At 41.5% G+C, this 26,758-nt stretch overlaps 1 protein-coding gene across 1 annotated transcript in view; it reads right to left on the bottom strand.

Moving 5' to 3' along the window:
• The window catches only part of FBXW8 (F-box and WD repeat domain containing 8), a 70,158-nt gene that overhangs the window by 25,539 nt on the left and 17,861 nt on the right, over positions 1-26,758 (bottom strand). The window contains exons 5-6 of the mRNA XM_090062468.1: positions 12,479-12,636; positions 3,162-3,358 (exon numbers count right to left, since the gene is read on the bottom strand). Coding sequence (XP_089918594.1) covers positions 3,162-3,358; positions 12,479-12,636 — 355 coding nt within the window. The remainder of the gene's footprint in view (positions 1-3,161; positions 3,359-12,478; positions 12,637-26,758) is intronic.

Raw genomic sequence — 26,758 nt, 5'->3', positions numbered from 1 at the left:
ATAAAACTGATGTTTGATTTTTCTGCCGATGTGATTTTGGAGATTTAATTCCTATAAAAACAATACCACATATAGCATGTTCCATTCATTCCATTGTAGATATATTTGCAAAAAAACTCCACCTCATAATATGCCAGGGAAATAGGTAACAGCGCTAACTGACCCATGAGAAAAATGAGGGACAGGAAGGTTACATTAAGTGACTGGCATGTGGTTACTAAGTCAATGGAAGAGCTAGAATATAGGACTTAAGGGGCATGTCATTACTGTGCATTTATTTAGTACTTGTATTAGCAAGTACTAAATAAATGCACAGTAACTGGAGTTACTGCAAAGTAGCAACAGTGAACATCTTTGACACTACTGCACGGTAGCCTAATAATACTGCACAGTAATGTATTAGCACTGTCTGTGCTATGATGCGCTACTGTGGAGTATTTTTCAGCTATTGTGCAAGCCAATGTCTTGTGTAGATGTGCCCAAGGAGTCCTGACTTTCAGTCTTCTGTTGTAAGGTAGGTACAGAAATGCTGCTCTGACAGAGCGATGTGCTGGTGAAATAGTTTCATAGTAGCTAGGCTCTGGAGGGACCTGAACAGATCATCTAGCCTGACCCCCTGCCAAAGGCAGGAATGAATGCTGAGTTCACAAGACCCCAGAGAGGTGATCATCCAACCTCCTCTTGAATTTGCCCAAGGTAGGGGTGAGGACCACTTCCCTGGGAAGTTGGTTCCAGATTCTGGCCACCCTAACTGCAAAAAATTGTCTTCTGATCTCTAACCTAAATCTACTCTACATCAGCTTGTTACCATTGTTCCTTGTCACACCAGGTGGTGCTGGGGAGAAAAGGGCTCTACCTATTTGCTGTTGATCTCCCCCGAAGAGTTTGTAGGCAGCCACCAGGTCCCCTCTCAGCCTCCTCTTGCTGAGGTTGAACAGGTTTAGGTCCCTCAGTCTCTCCTCATAGGGCCTGTCCTGCTGCCCTCTCACCAAGCAGGTGGCCCTCCTCTGAACCCTTTCCAGGCTGGCCACATCACTTTTGAAGAGCGGCGCCCAGTACTGGACACAGTACTCCAACTGCGGCCTGACCAATGTCACATAGAGGGGGAGTATCACCTCTCTGGACCGGCTTGAAACGCACCTTTGGATGCATGACAAAGTATGGTTGGCCTTGCTGGCTGCGGTCTGGCATTGGCAGCTCATGTTCATCCTGGAGTCAACAATGACTCTAAGATCCCTTTCTACCTCTGTGCTTTCAAGAGGGGAACTCCCCAGCCTGTGGGTATGCTGTGGATTCCTTCTCCCAAGGTGCAGCACCCTGCATTTGTTGAACCCCATCCTATTCTCGTCTGCCCAGTTTTGTAGTCTGTCTAAATCTATTTGCAGCCTCTCTCTCCCTTCAAGTGTGTCCACCTCGCCCCACATCTTAGTGTCACCAGCAAACTAGGACAGCGTGCTTTCCACCCCCTCGTCCAAGTCTCTGATGGAGATGTTAAACAGTGCGGTCCCGAGAACCAAGCCCTGGGGGACCCCACTGCCCATATCTCGCCAGGTTGAGTACAAGCTGTCCACCACTACTCTCTGGGTGCGCCCCATCAGCCGATTTTTCACTCATCCAACTGTACAGGCATCAATGCCACAGTCACTTAATTTAATGATGAGGCTGGGGTGAGAGACAGTGTCAAAGGCCTTCTTAAAGTCTAGAAAGCCTACATCCACGGTGACACCATCATCCAAGGATTTAGTTACTTGGTCATAAAAGGCAACCAGGTTGGTCAGGCAGGACCTGCCTTTGATGAACCCATGCTTATTGCCCCTGAACATGATCTCCCCTGCAGGCCCCCCCACAGATGTGTTCCTTAATGATTCTCTCCAAGATCTTCCCAAGCAATGAGGTGAGGCTTATAGGCCTATAGTTACTTGGATCCTCCTTCCTCCCTTTCTTGCAAATTGGGACCACATTAGCCAGTTTCCAATCCCCCAGCACCTGGCCAGATGACCATGAATGGTCATGCAGCCAGGCCAAGGGCTCCGCAATGACCCCTGCCAGCTCCCTCAACACCCTTGGGTGGAGGGCATCTGGAACTGCAGATTTTAAAATGTCTAGCCCTTCCAGAAGTTCCCTAATTACATCTGCACTGACTGAAGGCCTGACAGAGCTAATAGGTCAAGATTCTCAAACTGGAGGGTCATAAACAGATGACAGGAACTCATGACCACTCTGCTCTTTCCATTCTGCTAAATGGGAAAGGGATTGCTGAAGGATTCCAGTATAGAATGGGCTGAGAACTCCTGAGGTAGAAAACTGCATGTCCTGGTTCTTAATTAGTGTCTTAAGTGTTTCTTTGAAATATCCCAAATTGGTATTTTATACAGAACAATGAGGAAGAATACTGAAGAGAGATCTGGTTCCAGTGGAATTATATCTTTCTTGTTTTAATATTTTTACCAAGAAACCTGTGTCACAATTGTTGGATTTTTTCATTCCATTTTTAATTATTCCAATGCAGACTAAGAAGCATCAGGACTCATTTAATCAGTATTTTCCACCCACTAGCTAGAGTTAATTTCTTCCACTGGGTCAAAAAAATCCCACAAAATGTACATGTCACTATACTCATTTGCTCACTCCCATCACTTAAAAGACTTGGCCCATAACTTAGGAGGATTTTTTAAAAATCAAATAGCCTCAGAACTCCAGTGACAGAAGGTGCAATCTAAAGAAGCTGTGCACCTAGCTACACCTTCACAAGTGACAACAGTAGCTAGCTTGTGACATCCTGCCACACAATTAATCAGCTAACATTCAGCTGAAATGAGACTTCAAGTTATAAGTCCAATTCTATGTGAGAAAACTTTGGTTTACAATATGAGCCAGTATAGTTTAGTGTTGACAAAAAATAATTATGAACAACAAAACTGCACCATATGGACTCAGCTTCATTTTCACTTGTGGTTTAGGCCAGGATTTTGTCTTAGCTCTTCAATCCAGAAATAATTAATCACTAAATAGCTATAACCCTTCAACTGCAAGCTGATATTGTTGTTAGCGAACTTGTGCAACATTTCTGTAAGGTCTTTGTAAGATAGCTCTTGGCCGTGATCTAAAATAATTAGGAAACTCAGATCTCTTGGAGCAAAGCTGACCATCTGGGGACTTACCAATTTCTGGATTTCAAACTCTGCAGTGGTTTGCCAGTATCCCCTGTCATCAGAGCTTTCCACCTTGACCTGAAAACCAGATGCAGAAGCTATGGCTGCTCCTTCCAAGCCAAGGGCCAAAGCCTGTAACTTTTGATTATGCTGGTAACGATGGATAGGCTCACGCCCTATCATCAGGCTCCAAACATTAATAGTCCCTGCATACAAAAGGCAGAACAAATGATTGCATGCTACCCTATTAAACACACGCTTAAAAGTAGGTACTACTAGTATCTCTTAGGTACCACTCTTAGGTACCACTAATATCCATACTGAGGCAGTTTGACTCTGTTCCTCAATGCTCCAGGGATGGGCAAACCATTCACTAGAAGGATTGGGTTAAGGTGGGAGGAGGAACCCTTAGCTATTTAAGACGTTTATCTGCTGTACACTTGCCCTCAGCTAGAGATAGAGAAAAATGAGAGAGCACCCAGATTAAAGCATTAAGTGACATTAGTTTCATCGATGTAAGGCCAGAAGGGACCTTGGAAGATCATCGGGTCCAGCCCCCCGCACCAAGCAGGAAAGACAACGGAGGGTCAGATGATCCCAGCCAGGTGACTGTCTGGTCTCCTCTTGAAATTATTGCATTTGCAAGTTTGAAAAAAGGTATTTACATACTTTTGGACTGTGCAAAAGAAAGTAGTCTTTATAAAGTGAATCCACCTTATGCTACCATGGAAGTTACGTATCGTTTGCAACCAAAAGCAAAATCTTAGTATTTTAGAGAACAAAGGAAATGCAGAGATGATCATTTTTTAAAGCAAAACCAGTACAGACTGACACAGAGCTGACTAACAATTGCACTGGCTAGCTCCATAAATCTTCAGAATTCTACTAAAAAGTGGGGGCATATAAATGCAAATGGCTGAATTTCAACACAGATTAATCTGGAGTTACAAGCATGTTATAGAACAGGTGGGTTAGACAAAAAAAGTGAACTAAATTTCTCTCCTGAGCTACTCCTACACTGAATTTAAACAGAGCATCAATTCCTCACCATGAGACAGGATCAGAGCTGAAGATGCCTTCCTTCTACTTAAGCATGGCCATTAATGATGAAATGATTAATGATGGCTACTACTTCAAAAGGAAACATAAAAGCTCTGACAAGCAGCTGTGGATGGGCACCCATGCCAGTTTGCAAGCGCTCCTTCCATGTCCCAAAGGAGGCAAAGCAGGAGTGTGGTAATGAAACTGCACATAGTGGAAATGGTATCTAAATGAGTTTAAATTGATTTATGTTTGCTTTTGTAAAGATTATTTGGTATCTGAAAAGTGCTACCACTGTGAAATAATGCAGACAATCCTTAAGATCTCAGTCTAATGGCACTCCTATCGAATATTTATATTCTTCATCAAGGGAATGAGGACCATAATGGGGACCACTTTTGTTTTATTAGGGATGCATATTTAAATTAATCTGCTATTTGCCTAAACAATTAGCCGCTTCTGTTTGTGTACACAAAGCCAAAACTGCAATTAGGCTTCCATCAAAAAGATAAGTCCCGACTAAAACTGTCCCGGTGGAGTCATAAGGGCTCAGAGCAGAACTTTCCAAAATTACTTCTTAGCATAATGGTAATTATGTTAATTGTTTGAAAGGTAAATAACTGCTGAACTGATTTTTGAAAAGAAGAATGATAGGACATGCCACATGCAAACGCATGCGCCCACGTGCTGAAAGCAAGTTAACAATTTTAAATGGATAGGGTTAGCTGCTGTTTGCTTTGGATACCATAGTTTGTCAAGAATAACAACATAAAGAGGCTTTTTGATTTGCATGCTTTGTAGTAAACAGCAAGTCCACATCGCCAAACTAGCACACCAAGGATGAAGTCTGATTAAGCTGTGGACTTAATTTAAATTAACTACTATGTATACCAATATTGACCTTAACAGAGGTTTTTAAGGCAGAAATGTAAGTTTCTGTTTATGAGAAATAGACTTTTTATTGGATTTTATCTACTTATTTTCTAAGCTCCTCTGGGAAGTTGGTCTTTGTCCTCTTCTTCTTTTGATGCTCTCCAAACAACAAAACTGAAATAGTAAATCAGAGACCTGCTACACTGCAAATTGCTTCTTCTTTCACACAAGGCATTATGAAATAAGCTAAAAAGTAGGAGCAATAAGGAGGGGAATGTTGAGATATGTAGGGAGCAAGAGCTGACTAGTGTTTTTTTAAATCTGAATTAATACACATCAATTAAATATCACTTTAAAATATGTGCATGTAATTGTGTAGAATGCACAGAGTTTTACACATAGCTTGCACATATCAGTGAACAGACAGGAAACATTACACTAGAACATTTAGTAGGTAAGAGTTACAGCAATTCTGAAGGGACATTACTATGAAGCACTACAGGTTCTTTCACACAGCTGTACCAGTGTCATCAGCCTTCACACTATTCATGTTGAAGGCAGGGCATAGTGGCACCTGAAAGACTAAATCACTCAGTCATAAAATAAGTAGGTAATAGACTGCTTCATCAGATGCTATGAATGGACTTGCGAAGAGCAGGGGTACCTAAATAGAAAGGGTGGGAGGGGGCACTGCTGAGAAAAGTGAAGGTGGGCTGAAGAGACAAAAGGAAAAAACAAAGTAGTTAACCCACTGAGGGACATACGGGTTATAACAGCTACTCCAGGTAAAGGGATAAGAATCCAGAAGCTCTGCTGAAACCACACTTAACACAATCCGGTTTGCATGACTGCTTGTTCTGCAATTTCTCATTAAAGCCAGGTTTTAAAGTATTGTTATTTAAAACTAATGCAACAATTCCTGTGGCATGAGATGGGATAAGAAAAAGGAAAAGTCACATTTCTAGTTAAATTATCTGCATATAAAACACATTTTAAGAAATATTTTCTAAAAGCTACTAAAACATAAGATTTACTAGAATGGATGAAATAGAAGATTTGCATAATCTGCACTCATACTTCCAGCAGTAGCTAATGCTTCACTTTCACACAAAAACACTTTGCTACGGTGAAGTTCAGATTCCATACACATAATAGCATGAGTGCCTTTCAAGATTATAGTTTTAATAAAGGAAAAGTCCATAAAATGTCAGAAACCCATGAAATTCAGAATACAAATGGTACTTCCACAACATGCCAGAGTTACATTACTACAACTCTGACTCTGCTCCAACACAGCAGATTGATTTAGAAACAAATGCATGCTTATTCTCCAGGCTGACTTGAGAAAACGTGTGTGTGTTCAGCTGGAGTGTCTAAACAGGGAAGTCCGTTAAGAACAAGAGGGTGTATTTTTTGCTGTGTGACATTACAATCACTGCTCTAGCATGCCTGATGAACATTTAGTATTAACATCCTCTTATTACAACTGGTCTCAGATGGCAAACTATTTGGGACAGGGAAAGACTTTTACTCTGTTTCTACTATGCATCTCTAACCCTGGCTGGAAGCAGGAGGTGCTTACTTAGAATTGGACAATTATGGAGGACTTCTTTCTGTCAAGGGGGAGAGAGTCAGAGGTGTTCCCTATTATCAATACAAGCCTTGTATGTTCCATTCTTTACAAAGTCAGCATTGAAGATACATCTCACAGAGAACTGGTTTTATAATCAGCTTCACATAAACTTCTCTCTGGCAAAAAATATGATATCTGCCACCATGTGAACCTTAGCACTTATTCATATAAAAAAAAAATAATGTCATGATATAGGAGATCCACATCAGCATAAAACCAAAGAATGAATATACATGTGTAGCTGTCCTCTTTATTCCCATTAATTCTATTTGGGAGTTTCACCCCTGCCTTTCCTACTTTGATCCAAAACAATTTAACATAAAACTTTTTCATTGTTAAATATTTTGTTTTCAATAGAGGAAGCTGGAAAAAAAACCCATCATATAAATTCATGGTGAAATTTGAAATAGCAGTTGTATGATCTACAAGGAAGATATTGCCTGAAATTATAGGGAATAAACTATTAATGAAACACATGAATTGGAAAGAGCTTTGGCTTGAAGTCCAAAACTTATTATCTTGAATTCTGGACGTTTGCCAAAAAGCACTTTTAGTCTGAAAGGCCAGTGGCACCTAACAAAGTTTGATATTATGAAACCTACTAGGACTAGAAGCATATGTTAAATGTAATTAAAAAGTTACAATTCCCATAGCATTCCCACTGAAATCTCAGTTTTCAAAGGGCATAGCAAATACTACTTGCCTTGCTAAGTCACAAAATACTGGACCTTAAAAATCACATTGAGATAAGTCTTGTTTCTTCCCACAGCAGCCACCGAGTCAATTTTATCATGACTGTTGTGCTTGCTCTCTCAAAAAATTACTACTACATATGTTTATTAAAGTCACCAAGCCTGTAGAAAACAGCATGGCTCCAAGAACAGGGCAAAGTACTAGAAGAATAAAAGCTGAATTCTGTTCCCAAGAACATATTTAAGTGAATTACTTCACCTTTCCTTGGCTATTTACTGACAATTCTATAAAATAGTGATGACATTTACCCTTTCCTTTCTATATCAATGCTAAATATAAGTAAGGTTTTAGATACTGAGGAACTAAAACCTGTAATATTGGATAACTCCAAATTTTGCCAAATGTGCATTGTTGTTGTTTTCAAGTACTGTAAGACAATCTACTCTCCATAAACACAGAGGTGCTGTGCATCAAAAGGAACATTTACATGGAAGGCAGAATTAGTGTATATCAGGACTGTCCAACTGGTAGCCAATGGACTGCATGTGTCCGAGGGATTAGCATGTGGCGCCTGCCCTCCAGGTCCAGGTACTGCTAACACTTTGCTCTGGCCCCAGAGTCCCAGGCTCCCCCTATTCCCTAAAGCTTCCACTGCCTGCTCCAGCCCCTGGGGGCGGGGGGGAGTAGCTTAGCCCACATGCACCTTTGCAGCATCCATGCCATTACAGTGCAGTGGAAGTTGCTCACTGTGCTGGGGGGGGAATGGGGCATGTTGCAGCACATCCATGTGGCACAGGGTCAGGAGCTATGTGCCATGTTTCTACAGCATTGGGAGAAGAAGGGAACACATGGCATGCTGCAGAGTGTCTGTGCAGCATGCAGGAGAACTGTGTGGCACGCTGCAATGCATCCACAAAGGTCAGGAGGACTGTGCAGCATATCCACATGGAAGAAGCTGGAGGAAGACTGTGGCTTGGGGTCTCACACGGCACATCAGCAGCCCATACGGTATGGCAGTAGTGGGTCTGTATGGTACAGAGGGGCTCATGGTACTGGGTTGTGTGTTGCCTGGGTTGTGTGTTGGCACATGCAGTGTGGCTGGAGGACCTGTTGCCCCTGCCACCTGGAAGCTGGACAGCCCTGGTACAGATTTACCCAAACTAGCTTGTTTATAACTAGATCAGGTCAATCTATATTACAATGCAGCCTGCAATGTAGACATAGCCTTTCACAGGTACCATTTAAGTACATGTAAGCCAAACTCTGGTGCAAAAGCAATGTTGTGGCACATTTTGGCACTGGGAAGTGTACTACAGATATTATCTTCATCAGAAGCCTCCATTTCTGATACTGTGAACACAGTACAGCAGTTTCAACATCAGTGGACACAAACAGCTCCCAGAGCCTCTCATTCACCATCTTGTCTGCTGAAATAGTAGACTAGGCTTTTAGTCTAACAAGAGGAACTGAAAATGGAGCATGCATACAGGCAAGGCATTCTCCTTGGTGCAGAAGTCACTTTCATTTGTTCCACGTCAAGTTGTCAACCTAGGGCAAGTAGCTACTCCTGTTGAGGTTTCAAAATATTAACATAAATGGGGACAATAACATTTCCCTCTAACATGCACAGACACACATGGGAACTCAAGTCTTCAAAAAAGTATGTTCTCATTGTAAACCACAGAGTTTTCAAGTCAAGCAATGAGAATCTGGAGGGGGGGTGGTTGAAGTAGACTGCTGTTCCCCAAAAGCTGTGGCTCACAGCCAAAGGCAGGCAAGCATGGAGCAGATGGAGTCCTGGCAAGACCTCTACTGTCCCTGCATTAGCAGCATCTGCTCATTACCCAGAACCCTTGCCTGCTTTATCTAATGCTCCAGGAAAAGCATTTTGATTTGATTCATTTCAGTACGGTAACGTGCAACACAATTAGTGGTAAAATCAAACTGGAGACCTGCCAATGCTGACAATAGGAAACAAGGCAGAAGAAATATGAGGCCAGTGGGTTGGAATTCAAAAATCACAACTGTGGATCAAGTTGCCAAATCTTGCTGCCCCAGGTGTACATGCAGTGTTCCTACTGGGCACCCAGAGGGGAGGAGGGAACTTATACTTTATCCCAATACAATTTTTTCATCTCCCTCTCCCTACATCTGCCTGTCTGAAGCTGTCACCCGTGGGACCATTCACCTAGATTCACAATTCAGTTGTTTCTCAGTGACATCATTTAGCCAGGGTTCACTTTTGAACAGCCATCCTACAAAATAACCTTTCGTTTGCTATATTTCTTATGCCTTAAGAAGTGTTTGCTACTACTGAACTGCTAAAACAGTACTATAGGCAGGCACCGAATGAGGAAATTCTGCCTGTTTGTTCTTCTGTGTGATCAGATGCCAAGAACATCACTGCTTGAGCTCTGTTGAACTGGGAGAAACTGATGTTATCTCAATGAGTCTGCTAGCCAGGGATTCAGCAGAGAAGTCTAGACTCTTTGCCTGACAGCACCACCTCCAACATGAGCAGATGGTTTCTCTGTATTAGTCAAACTTACAAAACAAAGGAGAAAGGGAGCTGTAAAAGTACAACAGATAAAGAGCATGCAAAGTTGTAAAGTTTTTGGCACTTAGATTAAAACTATTTTCTCCACCAAACTGTAAATATATACTTTGCAACTACAGTGTTGGAAAACATTTGCAAGGTAATAAAAAATCCCTGTTTGTAGGAAAATTAGATCTGTTCTGACCAAAGCTCTTATATGAGAATAATCACTGTCATGTCACAAAGCCCTTTAAATAATGTACCCAGCAAAGTTAAAACAGATCAGTTTATTAAAATCAGTTCGTTACACTTAGATTACAACATACAGTTCAAAACAAGGACCCTGAAAAAACAGTTTATTAAAGCTGTTGTCAGAGAAAGACTACAAGACAAATTAATATAAAAGCAGAGAGCTTTGCTCTTTGTTGCCTGCTAAATTTAGAAAGCCAAAGCCAAAGCTAGCATTGTGTATTGAAATAATCTATGACTCTGATAACCAGGGTCAATTTATATAGATTAATAAAAAAATGGATATAATGAGGAAACTTTGCATTAATGATCTCCAGTGACAGCAAACAACTGTAGCACAGTTTACATTGAAAATCAACCCCTCTGTAATCAGAATACTTTGTTACTTTTGTAGAGATTGGTTGTTTTTGATCATGTTATTTTAATATTTATGGATCTGAATCTCTGATATATTTGACTGCTATAGTGTATTTTCTTTTCTGCCAGCTGATAATATTACATTGCATCATAATCAGCACCAATACAGTAGTTCTGGAATATTAAAAAGTTTTGATTTAAACAGATAAAAAGAAAAGGACTTCTTGCTATCAAAACACAAAAATTATGTATTGGAGGATATGAATAGGATTTAGGTTTGCTTGGGACACAATAGAATCCTGACTACATAAATTTACTCTATCCAAGCCTCTCCTTTTTAATAACTGTCACCCTATCTCCTTGTTCTAGTCACTCTTTGCCTCTTGATTCTGTATTATCTCTGGTATAGCCTAAATGTTATACCTTTTCACTTGCATGCTAAACAATTTTTACCGTATTTTCCCACATGCAACATGCACGTTTTCTCCCTTCCCCCTAATAAGTCCCCCAAAATTGGGATGCATATATTAAGTCAGGAAGTTGGTTTTCTGACTAGGATAGAAGCATCCTGCTTTGATTTCTGCTCCACAGTGCAACAGCTGTTGCATTATTATTCAGGTAGCTCAAAGAGTCAATTGATTTAAGGGCTCATTGTTCTTTACCCCCGCGGTGTTAACAGTTGTCTCCCCTTTTTAACGGTCTTGAAGTTCCACTAATCAAGCCAGGCTTCCTTAGAGTGCTTTTGCTGGCTGTTAGCTGCTTCTGATCCATCTCCTCCAATTTCAGAGCCTTGGAGACTCTTTAGCTTGACGGTTATCAACCAGGGGTCTAAGGCCTCCTGGGGGGCCATGGACAGGTTTCAGGGGGTCCGCCCAGCTTGACCCGGCACGGGGAGGAGCTGCCTCAGCCCCCGCAGGGTTGAGGTGAGTCCCAAGAAAGGGGTGGGGACAGGCCATCTTGAGGGTGCCACTGCAGGCGGGAGAGGCTCCACATTGCTACTGCTCAGGTGAGTGGGGCCCCAGGGCTCTCTGCTGCCAAGCCCTACTCACTGCACCTGGGGTCACGGGGGCAAGACTGGGGAGCTGGGCAGTTGTGGCACAGGTGGGCCGTGGAGTGTTTATAGCATGCTGTGGGGGGCCCCAGGAAGAAAAAGGTTGAGAACCCCTGTCTTAGATCTTTTCAAAATCAGAGATCCACCCTTGGAGACAAGTCTTCAGCAACAGCTAGGGTTTCAGCTCTAGTTAAGCAGGAGAGAAAGGGTGAGTCAGTTGAAGATTAGGGCCTGTTCCCACTCTATGTGACCATAACTCTGGAAAAATCTTTTCTTTGTCATTGTGCCTTTCAGAAATAAGCTTTGTATTATATTCGGAGACATGTAGTGTGTAAGAAAATACGGTATTTCTATCAGTAAGGAAACATGACAAAAACAACACGTTGCTTACAAAAAGAAGGCTTTCTTTGTTAATAATGTACTGTAACCCCAAAGCACTACAAATTAAAGCAACATTAAAGAAAAAGTTCTATGTATATACCCTATGTATACTTTATGCAAGGAACCAGAAGGGAGAATCTAGGTTTTTGTTAAGCAAGCTTTGCAAGCTTATCATAAACTTGCCTCAGGGCACCCTAAGAAAAACCAAGCTGAAGGAAGAATATTTAATATTTTTATAGCAAACAAGTTATTTGCTTAAGATGGCTTGGCTGGTCCACAGGCTGGCACTCAAACCTTGTGCAGCAGTTCCAATAGGAATTAAACATCAGTTTTAATGGGTGCTATGTTCCAATGCCTCCTAATGCATTTAGGGTTATTGGCCAACTTTTTCACATAAAAGCAAGTGTGTGTGTGTGTATACAGGATTATAGACACACAAAAAGCTGAGCACAGCTGCTTCATTTTTGTAAAGCCTTTTTTTTTAAATAGGGAGGAGAGTTATGGTTACTTACCATCCTCATAAGCTGCTACAGCCAGAGAGCTGTTTATCCTCACAAAGGAGACATATGGCTGTGGTCCAGGTTCAGCAGCGCCATGCATTGATTCCAGGATGGGGGCTGTGTAGTCCCAGGTGCGAGTGTCCCACAACCTCACATCCCCTGATGTATATCTGGAAGAGAAGGATGCTATTGATTCCAAAAATATTTTTGAGAAGATTCAGTGGGGAGGAAAGAAATGAGAAGAGAATTAAACACCACTCAGTGGATTTTATTAGGCTTAGATCTATGGCACTACAACATAGAAAGGTATCTCTAATTCTCCTTTTATTTACGCCGGATTTATATCAACATAATTCCACCAACTTCAGTAGAGTTATTCCTGATTTACACTGTTGAGTACAGAATCCGGCACATTAAAGGAAGCAGCCAAGAAATAAGCCTTTTACAGTAATTCTTATTATTGTAGTTATAAATGATACCAACCACATATGTTAACTTTCTAGAAACGATGCAAGGAGAGTAGGGTACAGGGAAATAATACAAGTAGTAGTGGCTATAACTTAAGAAAACCTAGACCGCAGTTTATTAACCTTTTGCCTTGAAATTCCTCTCTTTGGAAGTACAATAAATGAAAGTTTACTGGCAATAGGTTTTTACACTATACTGAGAATTAATGCATGTTCCTTATCCATGCAAATTTGACTAAGCTCCTGAAGACTATTTGCTTTGCTCATATAATTCAGTCCTGCTTTCAGAATACAAGCAATGCTAACTTCTCATGGAATGCTCTCTCACCGAGACATGTCGTTTCTGCTTTTATTTTCATTTGACAAAGCAACAAAATGCAAACTACACTAGCCACACCTGATTTCAGAAAGCATGTTTTAAAGGCACTAACCACAGAACCAAAAAAAGGGGGTGGGGGAAAGAGTTGGGAAGAGTACTGGATGCCTCCTAGTGTATTTAGAGCTCTTGGCCAACTTTTTCACATAAAACTAAGTATGTGTGTGCATGTATACAAGCAGAACAGAGATGAAACAAGTGTGCAGAAAGAACATAAAATGACTTATCCTATGTATCAGCTCCCTCTACTACTGGTCAAAGAGCACTATCAATTTGAGGTGGAAAGAACATATGAATGGCGTACTTAGGCATTTAATGTGGTCACAGGAGGTCTGCAACTCTGAAAGCTGTAAAACAGCATCTATTTCTTTTTCCATTATAGCACAGATCCAGATAGGGTTTTTACAAATGAAAAACTACCCAAGGCCACACACCCTATGGACTGTACCAGCAAGGGCTGCACAGGCAGCACTATTATGAGCTAGAGGTCCCCCAGGCTATACTTCAGATGGGCACCTCTACCTTTGAACTACACATGCAGGGGCACCCTGGCCTCACCCTGAGCTTCCTGGCTATAGACTCTCATGCTAAACTGCGCAGCTCCGAGTCACCTCTTGGGGCAGAGGCAGGAAGTGGAAGGATAAGAGTAGAATGCAGACCCCAGCCAATGCTTGTCAAAGTACAGGGGGAGCTCGGAGGGAGGGCTACAAATTAACTCCACAGGCTGTCAGTTAGACAGTCCTAAGATAAAGGATAGGCTTATGGTTCAGGCACTTGACTAGAAGCCCAGAGACCTTGAATTTGCTCCCCCATCAGAGAATACTCTTGCTTCTGAACCATAAAGTACTTTGGAGGGTAAATTCCTAAATCTCTCCTGTTCAAACTGCTCAACAAATATTTATTGGGCCTGAAACAGCAAGAAAGAACCACAGAGTTTGGTGGTCAGGGAATAATTTGTGCTGTGGATCACAGAAAAAAGGGACATGAACTTTGGTACTCTGCCCGAGTGCTGTTTGATACACACTGGTGGTTATGGAGGGGCACCTTTTCCTCCTCAGTTCAGTGAAAAAACATCCAAATCCTCTGACTCTAGCTCTTCATTTCCAAATTTCCAGTGCATTTATTAAAAACAAGTTGAAAATGCCCAAAACAAAACAGAACATTTTAATTCATTTTGTTTCATATGTTTCATTTAATTCAATGGGCTGTTTTCAGTTCATCTAAAAATGAACTGTTTTTATTCCAGATTGACTCAAAATAATTTTTTTTTGATTTTTCAGCTTTGTCACAAAACCACTAAAAACAGTAATTTGCACAGCTCTGCTGTCACCCCCTGAACATGCCACAAGTTGAATTCCCCCTGTCCCCCTGCAACCATGACATTTTGGGAGTCATTATTTCTGAGATGCTTTTCATTCCCCTTCACGTGCCTGCACAGGTAGGGTTCATAGTTTCACGCGCATCTCCTCAGCCACAAAGACAAAAAATCTTGTTTTTCCTCTTTTAACAGGAACCAGAGATTGTCCTAGAATCACATTTACTCAGGAAATTAAGGCTTTAAGAGAAACACATTATGTTAAGAATTGATAACATTGTGCAGCAGAATATTCACCCCCAGGATGAGCAGAAGAAAGCAACAGTATATACCATTACACATAAGCATATTTGTTGGCATTTATTCAGACTGGGGAGTATAAAAAACAACCATGAGGGTTGGGATGGGAGTTAAAAGGCTTAAGTGAAACTATCAGGAGAGAAAGAATCTGATATTTTTGTGAGCTCTGCCTACCTTCGCTACAGAACATACAAAGGGAATGCTCCAAAGCTCAGAACATGCCACCACACATAACAAAAAGCAAAGGGCTGATTGGTATTGGATCCTTAACTGTAAAATTACATAGCTTTTAGTGTCCAAAGGAGTTTTTAAAACTATAGCTTTCTTTTAATGCTATTGTAAAAGGCAGCACTCTGTCTGTAAAACCCATAGTTCTTTCAAAAATTTTAAAGGAACAGGAATTCTTCCTTTCTATTTAAACAATTTCTTTTTACAGCAAGGCAAGTGGCAGAAGAATGTGGTGCAGAGTGTACAACAGGCTCCCAAATGATACATTTATTATAACATACCCAATTAAAGCATGCCACCTTCAACAGAATGACAGAATTGGAAGGGATCACCCTGGCCAGAGTGCAGTCCCGTGTGAACACTGGCACCCCTGTAATAAATGTTTTTGTGGGCCCTTTTGGACAAACTTCAAATACTTTTTAAGGTTTCTTGAGCAAACATAGTTTTGATGATTGAAGCTGAACTGACCTATATAATCAAGTCCTTTATCAGAGACCAGGTGTAGTAATTCTAAACCTATTGTCTGGTTGTTTGTTGAGACTGCCAACAAAGGTGACAAAGATGACAAGTGCACTTTTACGCTAGGGGAAAAAATTCTAGTTGATTTATAATAGAACAATAAAGAGATGCTATTTTCTATTATATGGGCAGCATTCAGCTGTTTTCTGCCCACTGTTCTCATTGGTCAAATTTGGTAACAAATACATACAGCTGTACCTCTTTTGACCCAGACTGCTCGCCGAAATTCTAGGACATGCAGACTGCTCCAGTTAGAAGAAACTGATGATGGAAACAGTTTATTTACAAACATTTACCCAAGTCCTGTTTCCCTGAACACAGGAGGGATCAAAGAACAAGACACAATCCCTTTGCCTGTAGTTCCAACCGTCTTCCAGCCAAGACCCTGGTCCAAAAGCTCTCTCTTGGCATGTCTCAGAGTCACAAAATATGTGTGTCCATGCTGTGTCTTGTTTTCAGTCATCTCTTTCTATACACTTCTGTTTCTCTTCCCTCCTCACTACCAAAAAATACTCAGCAAAGCTTCCCAATCCAGACAGTTCTAACTGATGACTGGACTCGGATGTGCTTTTGTTGTGGGCAGTGACAGATTTGACTGTCTCTTACACTTCTCTTAAATGAAAGACAGCAGTTATACTCACCAGTTTCAATGAAATTTGGCACAACCAGTATCAACACCCATTCCTTAAAAACGGCCATTCAGATACATACTTCACTGAAAATAAGATTACCAAACAAGTCTCCTAAGCTAGAGCGGTAGACAAGTCGATATATCTGCATCCCACCATCTTCAAATAGCAGTGTCTACTCACAATGCATTTCTGGATTGTTTCAAATAACCCACGCCCTGTCCATCCTCTTATTCCAAATGCTGCAAGGATTTTTCCCCAAACTATTTACCTGACACACCAAGCATCCAGTCAGCACCCCACACCATGACTTTCCAGTCATGCCGATGTTGGCAAGAAATCTTTTTCAAGAAAATGCTTGCTCACCTACCTCGCCACCTCCTGAAATATTCAACGACCCTGGAAAATCCTTCTTTTAAATGCTACAGGCTGATGCATCTAACTGGTGGCCCACAGGCTGCATCTGACCTGCAAGGAGTTAACACGCAGCCCCCAGGCTCGTGCCCAGTGCCCATTGCTTCCACTGCTCCAGCTGCTATGGCAGCCGTGACTGGAGTCTCTGGGGTGGGAATGCAGTGGAAGCCCTGGTGGGTTTCAGGTGGGTAGCTTGTGCTGCTCACATGGCAGTTGGAGAAGGGTGGGGAAGGGGCTACATTTATCATTAGCTTCAACCTTAAGGTGATCTTCAAGTCCATACCTACTGACCATCTATACTGTAAATCCCTAAATTCAAACCCCAGCAATACTCCAGACCAACCCTAGAAGCTCTGCTGAGCTTCCAGATGCAAGATTCACCCTGGCCCCACTTACTTCTTGGCCCTCCCCTTTCTGAAGAGAGTTTGGAGTCCGTGAGTGCTGCAAGCCTCATGCACATGGAGTACATGAGCAGCACAATTCCCTCCTGCTGACTTCTGACCCTTCTGCAGCTCATTCCTTTATTACCCATGAGCAGAGTCTATAAACACACCCCAGAAGAGTTTTGCATGTGAACCTGGGATACATCTTAGTGGTTTGCACAAAAACAGTGCAGCACAATATGAAAAGCTTTGCTGCAAGCTACAAAGTACAAGGTATAATACAGATGAGGAAATGCTTTTCTTGTGGCCCTGGCCAGTGAAGACAACTTCCAAGTTGAACATATATATCACTAAAGACATTCCCTTAATGTCTCTCTTTCGCTATTGTACTGTTTGTAGCTTTTATATTTCTGTGACTATATATATGCTCAGTTATTCTTTTTGGCAATGTTGTTATAACTCTGAAAAACCATTCCTGTAATAAACCTTAAGAAAGTTACTATATAAAACACTGGCATGATGGATTTGGGTAAATAAACCTGTTTTAACGGACTAACAATTAACACTTGCACTTAAATTTTGCAAACATTAACCTTTGAAACAGTTCATTAAGGAGGGACTATTATTTGTTTGCATTTTAACTATGAACTGTATTATGCTTAAGTAACTTTGTCAAGGCTGTCGACAGCACGTTACAGTCAAACTGAAAAACAACCATGACTAATTTTACTAGAGCAGTGATGTCAAATATATGACCAGTGGGCTAGATCTGGCCTACGGAACCATTACATTTGACCTGCCAATAGTCTGGCAAGCTACGGAAGTTGGTGGGGGGTGGCCACTGGAGCATACCCTGCTGCAGAATTTGGGGTCCCTAAACCCCTGATGGATATCACCATTGGTGGCAGGGAGGCAAGCAATGGCTCTGCAGATGCAGCTCTCATTTACCCCACTGTTGCCCACTCCTCCCCTAGCACTACTCCTGTTCCCCCACCCACTCTGCCACTCAATACCTGGCTTGCACTGCTGCCCACTCCCAGACTCACTGCAGCTCCTGCTGGCTCCATGAATCTGGCCTGGGAGGAGACCCACAGTCCAGATCTGGCTCAGGGTGAGTTTGACACCTCTACTTGAGCAATTTTGTAGATACCTGCTTACAGAAATGGTAACTTAACTGTTTTTTACAGTTAATAGCTCTAAGGAGGTAAATCATTTTCTCAGTCATTTCTCTGGTGGTGAAAGTGGAAGAAAGGAGTTACAAAGAAAGCCCATGGCCTGTCTTTGCTCACATTCCAGGCTGACTCAGCAGTGGGCGCTGAAACGCAAAGCGAACGTGGAAGGAGCTGGACACGTGGGAGCCAGGCACTGTTCTAATGAAGTGGTGCTGAAGAGGCAGACAATTTCATGTGAGGGAAAACAATGAAAAGCTGGACAAAAACAAAATCCGACTAAAAAAGCCTAACTAAATTGGATAGCAAGAGCCAGAACAAATCTGGGGAAGGGGTGAGGAAGGCTGATTTCTCTCCAGAGCCCCAGATGTCTTTATCGTTGCCTAATGACAATTATACTCAACCAATTAAGACACTGCTAGCACAGTTGCATTGTTAGTAAGCCTTTGGCCCCCAGTATTGATGGCTGTCTAATTAGAGTTTGTGCAAAGTACAACTGCAACTAATATGTAAGCTGACAAATACACAAAAGGAAAAAAAAAACCTGTTAATAGGAGAATTTTCAAAACAGAAAGTTCAGTCATGCAGTCCATGGCATCAATGCAAGCAAACACTGAGTGCCATTATCCCCCTGCTTTACCTGTAACACATTAGAGCATGTTTGTGATTTTTCAGACAGTATGCCTAGTAGTTAGTTGTGCATGAGGGCTGGTCTCAGTGTTTTAGGAACCTTAGACAAACATTTGTGTAAGGTGGTTTAGACAGGGATGATCCTGCCTTGAGGAAGCAGTTGGACTGGATGGCCTTCTGAAGTCCCTTCCAGCCCTACTTGTCCATGATTCTGTTTTCCTTCAGTGTCCCTAGTACTTACAGGGGGGAAAAAAATCTTTCCAATGAAATAGTTTGGACCAACTGTCACTGATTTTCTATAGCAACAGTGTGTTGATATAAACTTGTCAGGTACACTACTCCAAGTACAGGTTTCCCTTGCTTTATGCTGTACGTGTGTTAACAGAAAACAGCGCAACAACTCAAATTCGCATGAAGGGAACCTACTTTGCAATGTAACAAATAGGGAGATGTTCCAAGACCTCAACTGGACTGACCCCTAGGCCCATTTCTATCACTGTTACAAGACAATTTTGGTACTCACCAACAGCAGATAGTATGGTGCTGCTGCCAGGTGACTTCATGGCTCATAGCTCCTGGCCCACCATGTTGATGGGGCTGGACTAGGCTGGGCTGCAGGGGCTGGTGCTGCAGAGGAGCCGAGTGTGGGGCTGTCCCTGGGCCAGGGGCTTCACAGCTGTGCTACCCTCATGTGTGGCGCTGGCACGGGGATGGGGGGTGAGGAAGGGGCACGGGGCACGAGTCCGTCCCTGGCTGCAGGTCTTCGCTGCAGCCTCCATCGCCTCCACTGCCATACCCACAGCGGGATCTCTCTCCCCGCACCTACTAGCACTGCACGTGAGGGGTGGCATGAGGGTGGTGCCACTATGAAGACCCTGGCCCAGGGACAGCCCCGCACCCAACCCTGGGCGTTGTGGGGAGCAAGGGGCATGAGCAGGGCCAGGAGGTTGTTGGGGGAGGGGAAAAGACAGCACATGGCACTGCTCCCTGGCCTACAGCGTCATTCCCACAATGCACTGTACAAAGCAGCTGACTGCAGGCTTCCACCACACCTAGCGCATAAGACTGAATTTACCTCACATGTAACGAATTTTCGGTATAAAAAGAGTCATCACATAAGAGCGAATTCGCACATACAGAACCCGCATAAAGCAAGGGAAACCTCTACATAATTCCAGAGAAACTTGCTACTTTTTAACACCAAACATCTGCAATAAAGAGGCTCCAAAATCAATTTATTATTCTCACAATTCTTTGAAATATGTAGCAAGAAAAAAAAATGAGAGATGGGGAAAACTTTTACTTCACAGTTAGTTTTAGTTTCCAGAAGGCAAATTTTGTTCTGTTTCCAGGTACCTGTGGTGATCAACAAAACAAAAACCCAACAACTTTGTTTCAGGCAGTCAGTGACCATCTGTTAATACTCAAAAGATCTGATTATGAAAATCTTACAATGTCACCACTCTTATTGAAGTCGGTAGGAATTTTGCTCAAGTAGTGATCCATAATCAGAGCTCAGAAATTTAAACAGGTGCCTGTTGATAAGCAAGTAAAATAATAATGAGCACTTTGTACTATCTTGGTGCATCGAACATCTCAAATCTTTCATCTTTATTCCAGCAACAGCAACTAACCAGTCCTTCATGAAGTTAATCAAGGTATCCAAGTCAATAGACCCTTGTGTACAGTTTTGGTTTTTTGGGGGCGGGGGAGCCTCAGTTAAACATGCTAATCCACATAAGGCCTTGCTTACTCAAATCCTTCAAAAGCTTCATCGCTTCCACAAGGCCCGTGCAAGTGACCTACAAACATCTAAAGGATGTAAATATCAGGGATGCAGAGGAATCATTTAGGATAGGATATGGGAGTATAACTAGAATAGTATGAAAAATGTATTTATAAAAAAAAGTGTGGGTGGGGAAATATGATCTGAATATCAGGAAAAACTTTCTGATGGTAAGAGGAGTGATGGAAAATTGCCATGTAAATCAATACTAGACAAAGCAGAAGGTTGGGGGAAACAAAACAAAAACAGCCTTTGAAATAATCATGCAACTGGGAGACCAAATTAAATGCCCCTTCTCATTTTTAGTGTACATGACTTGATCCTGCTGTTAGTTTGAGTAGCTTGTCATTTATTCAAGACCAAGATTTTATTTTATGGCCAAATTATGGATACAAGCCATTTTTGGCAATCACAGTAGTGAGTGCGAGACACTGAATCCAGAAAATTCATTGTAGGCATCACTTTGATCCAACCCCAAGAAAATGGAGGTTAACAATACCCAACAGAGTGCTGCTGGGGAAGGCATGTATTTCTTTTGTTGCAAATCACTGCCAGATGTAGCAAAATAGTATTTCAGCAGAGCAGGCACTAATAGTTACAGAAGCTATAGTGAAATTAAACAACTTTTCAATTTATGAAGGGCATGCAACTGCTGCTCCAAAGGAGGGGAAACAAAACAGAAAACTTATACTGCACCCCAGAGCTTTTCAGCAAACTAAAAATCAGAGAAGTGAAGAGAATTACTAAAGGTTAGGTGTGCCATGTATAGTCACGTTCAAAACTGAATACGTTTCTGCCTTTGAAAAAAATTGGGAGCATGTTTAAATCTCAACTTGGATTATTAATCCTCTCTTAAATCCAAAGAGAAACAGAATTTTTGATGGAGATGGTAGGTTTGTGTCGTGTGCGAGTTTTGTCCTCCAATATCACATTTGCTTGGTTTGAAAAAAAAAGTATCCTGAAAGCTAAATTAACTAACAGTACTAGAGTGCCACACAGCCACCAAAACCATAGTTGCTGCTCTAACATTAGCAGGATGGCCCTCGACACTTCAGCAAAATTATTTGAAAGAGGACAAAAATGTAAGGTGGTATAAAACAACTTCAGACTTCAGGTGTGGAGAAGACAGCTCAGTTTAGAATATATGAAGAGATGTGTTCTTGTATTATGGAAAGCCCAACACTGCACAAAACAAGCAGTACAGTATTAGCTGAAATTAAAAGCAGTACTTGTAACAGCCCATAGGCATCAAGTTATTACAGTCTAAAAATGCAATATCTGAATTATTAGCTGTTATCAAACTGTTTCTTTTGGGAGGTGGGCAGTTGTTTTCTAAGAGGGAGACAGAAGTTGCTTCTTGTCTTAATTGTTCTCCAAAAAAACCCAACAACACAACAATAGAAAACTGGACTTTGTATAACAAAGTGAACTACTGCAGGTTTTGGCATACTGGCTTCATTAAGTATATAAAGAGTCTCAAAACAGCACTGTGCACCTTGATACGTGATAAGAGCTTTTGGTAAACCAATAGCTTAATGGTCAGAAAAAACTGAGGGGGAGCTTCTAAAAGAGCCAGTTTCAAGTTTCTCCTGGTGGTTTCACCTGCAGGCTCTTTTTCACTAGGTGGCAGCGAAGAGAATACACTTGTCACTTTGTGTAACCTGACCTACCTCATATATTTTGTAATCTGCCCTTGCTGAACTTATGATGTCATCTGTTTTCAGCTTTCCTAAAAGGTGACCTGCAAAAGATGCAATATTAAGCTCAGATTCCAACCCCCGCTCCCTCTTTTTTACTATGAGGGAAAAGGTCATGAAAGTGTTACTTGTGTGTTTGCTTCCTTCATACATCTTTTTGTTTTATTTTTACATTTAGGCTCTGCCTTACCTGAGAAAGAACCACTGAAATGGTGGTATCACACCAGAGGAGTGTGAAAGTTAAGTAATTACAAAGGGAAGGGATTTTTTAGTCAATTTAAAACTTCCATTTTTTTCTTTTGGATTAAATGGCTAGTTAATATTGTTGGCATCCTCACAGTATATATAGCCTGCGTAACCCAGTAAACTCTATAGCAAAACCAAGTTAACCCAGAGTTGAAGTATTAAAAAGTGCAGAAAAGTGTTTTCTAAATGTGTTGGGCTAACTTCTTACATAACTAAGCAACTAAAAAAGGCAAAAGCCCCATCTTTATTTAATGCCATCTGCACTTCTAACCAAGAGGAACCCAAGTGGGAGCTTACCTTTGCGAAAGAAAATACAGCAGATCTCACTCTCATAGCATTTGTATGCCATTTATTATGACCTAAACCATAGTTCTGGCAAAACTTCTCGACAGGAAGTTTTTTCACACAAAAGCAGGATTCTGCCACAGTCAGGAACAAGTCATGCAGGGTGGTTTAATTTAGTTGGTTCAAGCAAGGTGCAAGTAACACCAAGGTCACAGGTTTGGTCCTGGGCTGGACTAGATGATAAGCTGAGGTCACTTCCAGCCTTACTGCTCTATGAGTTTAAAATGAGCACCCCTTTTGCTTCTTATTTCATCTCTACTAATGAAAGAGGCAATACCATTTGTGCCAGGTGCATTCTTGCCCTGCATGGAGAAAAAGTGTTAATCTGCTGACTTACCCTGGCATCCAGAGTAGACAAGTTCCATTATTCCTCACCCCACCAACTAAAGAAGATAAAAATGAAGCATCCCTAAGGCAAGAAACAATCTAAGTGGGAATGGATGCCATGCAGGGAGGGGGAGAAACGTCTAAACAGCCAGCTCATGTAAGCTTTACATGTGTTAGTCTTCAATTAAAAACACTCCAGGATGTGGGGTAGGTTCTAAGCCCTGACTCTAAGGGCAGTAGGATTTGTAGGCAGCAGAAATCAGATCAGACTCTGTGCTACACATCAAAAAGACATGTGAGCACATGTAAAAGATGCAAGATAGAAAGCATTTTACTCTTTCTTCTCCCACATGAAGAAACTTAAAATGTCAGAGGCCACCCCTCATTTCTGAGCTCTCTGAATACAGCTCTCCCTAGTGTTCTTGATTTGGAGCGTTTTCAGTTATGTACAGCAACAATAAATACAGCAGCAAAGGAAGCACACTTCCATAGACACAGAGTGTTAGACTGCTCATGGATCAACATCTCATAATAAGAGATAAAGGAAAGGTTGGAGTGCTTCAGTTGTTATTTTGAAGAAGGAGCAACACAGCAAAGTGACCATTAACATGGATGTGGCAGTTGAATGGAGCATGTAATGTATTTCAAAGACATCTGGACCTGAATATTCAAGTTTGAACCAGTCAGACAGCAAAAAATAGTTATTCCATCAAGAAAGCAATTTCATTTCTTGAAACTTTACTGAATGTAATTGTTGGCAACATCAATTATTAATACCCCAGTTCTAATGAGTTTTGTCAGGTAGGGCTTTGAGTCTTTCTGCTATCAAAATGGGCAGATTAATAAATGACTCCGTCTTCAGCAGGGTAGATGTTAAGAGGATGAAGTAAAGAGACTACCGCTAACATTACTGGGTAGGTGCGCATTATCTTAGGTCAGTGGATCTCAACTGAGGTGCCTTGAGAACCTGCCGGGGGTATCACAACACCGCCGCCACAGTGGGCTGTTTTCAGGAGGTGCATCAGTGCCAAACTGAGAAACGGATACAGCTGAGTGGTGCGGCTGTCTGCATTACATTACGCACGCAGGCACACTGCTTTTGCAGCAGCTCATTCTGGTTTGACTCCAACATGCTTCTTAAAAGGTGAGGGACATGGGGCAGTTCCATCTGATAGTAGTCACACCTATCTCCTAGGGTGTTACTGTTGTGAAGCAAAGCACATGGCATTACATTACAGCAGCAGAAGTAAGCATACCCTTGACCTGTCCCCTTCCCTCTCCAAGCCTTGTATCCTTTTGCCCATGCCCTCAGCACTCCCCACATGTTGCATGTGCAGCCTGGTGCCTCCTCCCTCTCAGCTGGGCACCCCCAGGCTCTGTTCATTAGGGTCCCAGGGTTGGAGTTCAGGGAGGATTGCCTTGGGATAACTAAAGGAAGAGCCTGGCCTAGCAGCTCCCAAACCCCATTCGTGACCTGGGCCGTGTGTGGGAAAATCCACTGTTGCACTGGGAGCAAACATGTGTTAAGCCGTGCAGAGCAACGGGGCACTCCCCACCAGCAGCATGAAAATACTGGGATAAATGTAGTATAATTATATAACCAAGTAATAAGACATTAATTCATAAAAGAACTATGTTTATAGTACATTATCCATAATATAGTGATATTCATTTTTAAATGGAATGCCACTATAATTATGAAAAGTTTTGAAGGGGAGCTTGAGTCTAAAAACTTTGACAGCCACTCACTTAGATGAGTCTGATGAATGCTTTTAGAGGTTGCTACGGAAGGGCTCTGCAGCAGTTCTTTTCACTAAGTGTGCTACATTGAACCCTGATGTATTTAGGTACTATGAACATAATCTTTTATGTCAATTTATAAGATGCTTAGGTTGGTTTTGATTTTTTTAAATATATATTGATATATATAGATATAGATATAAACTACAATAGTGTTTAAGATGGACATGGGGAAAGTCAGTGTCTCTTTAAGAGGATCCTTTGAGACATGTAACTGTAGAAAGGCTGGTGTATACAACATTGATTGGGAGTGAGGTAACCACAAACACCACTGTCTCAAATGAAAAGGGATTCAAGGTCTGACCCAGAAAACAAGCATCGTAACCACTGAATAAAACTTTAATGATAAACACAAGATGCTCTGCACACAGGCCAGACTGAATTATCTGATGTCAGGCCATAAACACAAGGCTCTTTTAGAAAGAGGAGATGTTAGCAGCCACCTTCAGCTTGCAGCTCAAGTTGCGCTAAATCAATCCTTGATATTCTGCCATCTTCTGGTTTAGGTTTTGGCAGCAGGATGGAGAAAATGTAGAAGGCAGGGAAATAAGTGATGGATTTCCCCAAACAGGGAGCGGCCTCAGAGACCATGTTTTCCATCTTCATATCAAGAACGCAAAGTAAGACTCTAACTCCTTGAGTTCCATTACAATGACTACAGGTTCCAAAACAAACCTGGGCAGGCTAGTAGAGTTTATTCAAGCCTCTTTTACACATCACAGTTCAGAATTTGAAATAGGAAGTTACCTTCTTAGAACTGATCATCTGTAACCTGTACAAGTTCTCTTTCAGCAAAGTTAAAAAAAATCCTCTACAGCAAGCAAAATGAAGATACACTATTTCATTTTCATGACGTGCTGGAACAAATATAAATCATGTAGACTGTATTTATTAGATCATGGTGATATGATCACATAAGAACGGGCAACATGTAGTGTTCTGAATGTTAATGTTTCAAAGCAGTTGAAGTGCTAATTCAAATTTCATCAAACAAAATAGGTTTTAATATAATCTTTTACAATTTTTTTTTAACAATCCACTCCCTGCATATAGTTATCAATATGCTTAGCTTCATGTACATAAGACCCACTTAAGTCACCAGAATTATTCACATTTAGGCTAAGCATGTGCCTAAGTGTTTTCAGGATTAGCGACATAATCATTCCATCTAACAGATTACTTATATTTACACCCAGAAGTAAATTGACTTTGGTTAACCTCAGCTATTAAATTACTTCTGTACTACTGAAACAATACAACAGCTAAATATTGATCACTGGATTCATTATATTTTTATGACAAATTTGAAAGCACAATGCCATTAAGTACAATACTGCAAGTTAAAATGGTTTGATTCCAACAACCAGATACTTCAATGTATCCAGCCTATTTAAGTACCTTCTTCTCATTATGAGAAGTTGATAAAGCATATTCCTTTATTGTTAGTTAAACTAAATAGTAAGTTGCAGCTACTTTCTTGTATGCCTATCTTGTTTTATTTATTGCTGCAAGAATTAATAAAACATTTAAACAAACACACTGCACTTCAAAGAAAGATAAGAAAAGACCCAAAAACATCAATATACCAAGCCAAGGCTCGCTGAAATAAAATCTTTTTGAACTCAGAAGGAAATGAGAACTGTAGACCCCCAAAGACCCAT

The sequence above is a fragment of the Crocodylus siamensis genome, chromosome 9, assembly GCF_052110815.1.
Source record: "Crocodylus siamensis isolate JL-2025a chromosome 9, ASM5211081v1, whole genome shotgun sequence".
Classification (NCBI taxonomy): Eukaryota; Metazoa; Chordata; order Crocodylia; family Crocodylidae; genus Crocodylus; species Crocodylus siamensis.
Note: the sequence above shows the minus strand (reverse complement) of the source record. Positions and strands in the feature narration are given on the sequence as shown.